The sequence below is a fragment of the Glandiceps talaboti genome, chromosome 4 (genome assembly GCF_964340395.1).
Source record: "Glandiceps talaboti chromosome 4, keGlaTala1.1, whole genome shotgun sequence".
Lineage (NCBI taxonomy): Eukaryota > Metazoa > Hemichordata > Enteropneusta > Spengelidae > Glandiceps > Glandiceps talaboti.
In genome coordinates this window covers 28,569,681-28,571,985 of record NC_135552.1, presented here as the reverse complement: position 1 = coordinate 28,571,985, position 2,305 = coordinate 28,569,681, and the positions used below count along the sequence as shown (strand labels likewise).

The following is a 2,305-nucleotide window of genomic DNA, read 5'->3' as shown; positions in this document are numbered from 1 at the left end:
TTTTCTTTTCGATCAGTTTTAGTCATCATTTGATCAGCCAGGAATTATAATTTCTACACGATGTTTTAAAAATAATAACAAAACTGGTCCATGTATTTTCCAGATATAACCTTCGTCGTATTTGATTTTCACGTTGATTGTTTATGTGTAAACATGTTTTTCATCAAAGAACATTTCACTTTATTTTTGTGTGTCGAAAATATGTCACTTTGATAAGTCACGATGCACTCTGTGATCAATCGATAAAAATGTTGTAATTCTTTCGGAACATTTGCTGGAATTTCCACTTCTCAGAGAGCCGTATTCATAATAATGTTTGTCATGTTGTATTTAAAGAATCAACTTTAAAAAAGCATCAAATTCGATGAATATCTAGACCGGAGTAGGATTTCAACGTGAATGTACGCAGACAGGCGCAGACATATAAATATGCGCAGACAGGCTGCGCAGACGAATGTTAAGCTGTATCCGGAAGCGCAAGCCCAAACGTTCCAGCTGCGGTTGTTTTAGTTAAACTCTGTATGCTACGAGGTTCGACATAATTATCGTCTAGTGTCATCGCCTTATCGTTCGTCAATCTACCAAAAGGGTGCAACTAATTCGTTGAACACCTTCGTCAATATTTTCCTCGCCGATCACTCTCTCGAAGCAACATGTCTCTGGGATCGGCAGAAGATCACCTCTACCCTGAGGTAGATGCCTACGACAACGGGAGATTGAAAGTCGATGACATACATGAACTGTTCTACGAACAGAGTGGTAATCCGTCAGGGAAACCAGTGGTTTTCTTGTAGGTATTAGTCACTGTGTCCACATTCGTTCTTTATGGTTTACAACGTCTCAAAAACCTGAACGTGTTTGTCAGAAATTGACCTCACTACGTGTTTGTCAGAAATTGATCGACCTTCACTATTGATGATTATACCATGGCTACCTCCATCTTTTTCACAGCTCCAGTAACTGTAGTGATTTTCCGTCCCCTCCAAGATCTTTGCCTAGGTTGTATATTTTTTCGCAAACCTCGACAGAAAAGTAAACTGAAAGACAAACCTCAAGCCTTTCGAGTATTTCTAAGCTGTCATATCTGGTATATCGCTTATTGCTAAATTTCAGTAATTACATATACATGTCACTGTTTGGAAATTAAAAGCTAAATCAACAAGCAATTAAAGAACATAATAATTAAATGGCTGCAATGGATTGTATGCTCCCCGGGGAGTTGAGGAAGACTAAACGGCTGTTGTGCCGTTCTGATCCGAGCCAGGGGTAATAATTGTAAAGCGCTTTGAGCACGGAGTGGGAAAGCGCTATATATAAGAACCCAACATTATTATTAATACAAACATTTACATCATTCAAATGTACAGTGGTTATATTTTAACTTGTAAGTGTGATAGCATCTATGTCAGCAACTTTACATGCATAGTTATGAACTTAAGAGTCTTATTAGTATGTTTTATTATCACCCAAACCTGCCATGGTTTCATCTGAGACAAGAATCCTTGACAAGAGTAGAGTGGAATCACATGTAGTTTACAAATTAGCTAAAGTATATTTTGAATTAATTCTCTGCGAAATTTGATGGCTAACAAGGAGATAATTACACCAAAATATGCTCCTGTATCACTTAGGAGAAACTTGCTGGTTTCTCATCAAAAACAGCTCGCTGCTGAGAATTAAATGTCTCACAGAAAACTGGCACTTTTGATGATGTTGTTGTTCTTGTCATCGCATGCTTGTAAGCTGTGCCTATCAATCTCTCTAATATGTAAAAATAAATCAGTATCTATTTCCCCATGTTCGAGTTAGTGAACCCCAAATTTCATATTATTTCAAAAGGCCCAAGAGCAAGTTTTCATGCCAAACTTCATTGTCAGGGAAGTTGATCCATGGACACATTCTTAGTTTAATAATGAGAGCTTAGAATGTCTATATGTAAATGTGATGTATGAAAATCAAGACCAATCTCTGTGTTTTTATTACTACAAATTAGTCACAGTGGATAGATTGCTAATACAAAGATATCATTTTGAATTATTGTTTGTATGTACATTTCTTTTAATATTATATTAACTGCCTCTGGTAATGTTTAGGCATGGTGGTCCAGGGAATGGAATTTTTGTGCATGACAGAAGATTTTTTGATCCCAAAGTTTATCGCATAATTTTGTTTGATCAAAGAGGAGCTGGAAGATCTACTCCACCTGCTGAGTTGAAGGTAAGAAATCCTTCTTCCAAAATGGTAAAGTGGTAATAAGATTGTATTTGGTAAGTTTACTGACAGTCTGTTTAGATTTCAAACTAGT

At 36.6% G+C, this 2,305-nt stretch overlaps 1 protein-coding gene across 1 annotated transcript in view; it reads left to right on the top strand.

Annotated features, from left to right (window-relative positions):
- Positions 1 to 468: 468 nt before the first annotated feature.
- Positions 469 to 2,305, top strand: part of LOC144433897 (putative proline iminopeptidase) — an 8,127-nt gene continuing 6,290 nt past the window's right edge. Inside the window, exons 1-2 of the mRNA XM_078122294.1 lie at positions 469 to 790; positions 2,094 to 2,217. Coding sequence (XP_077978420.1) covers positions 654 to 790; positions 2,094 to 2,217 — 261 coding nt within the window. The 5' untranslated portion in view covers positions 469 to 653. The remainder of the gene's footprint in view (positions 791 to 2,093; positions 2,218 to 2,305) is intronic.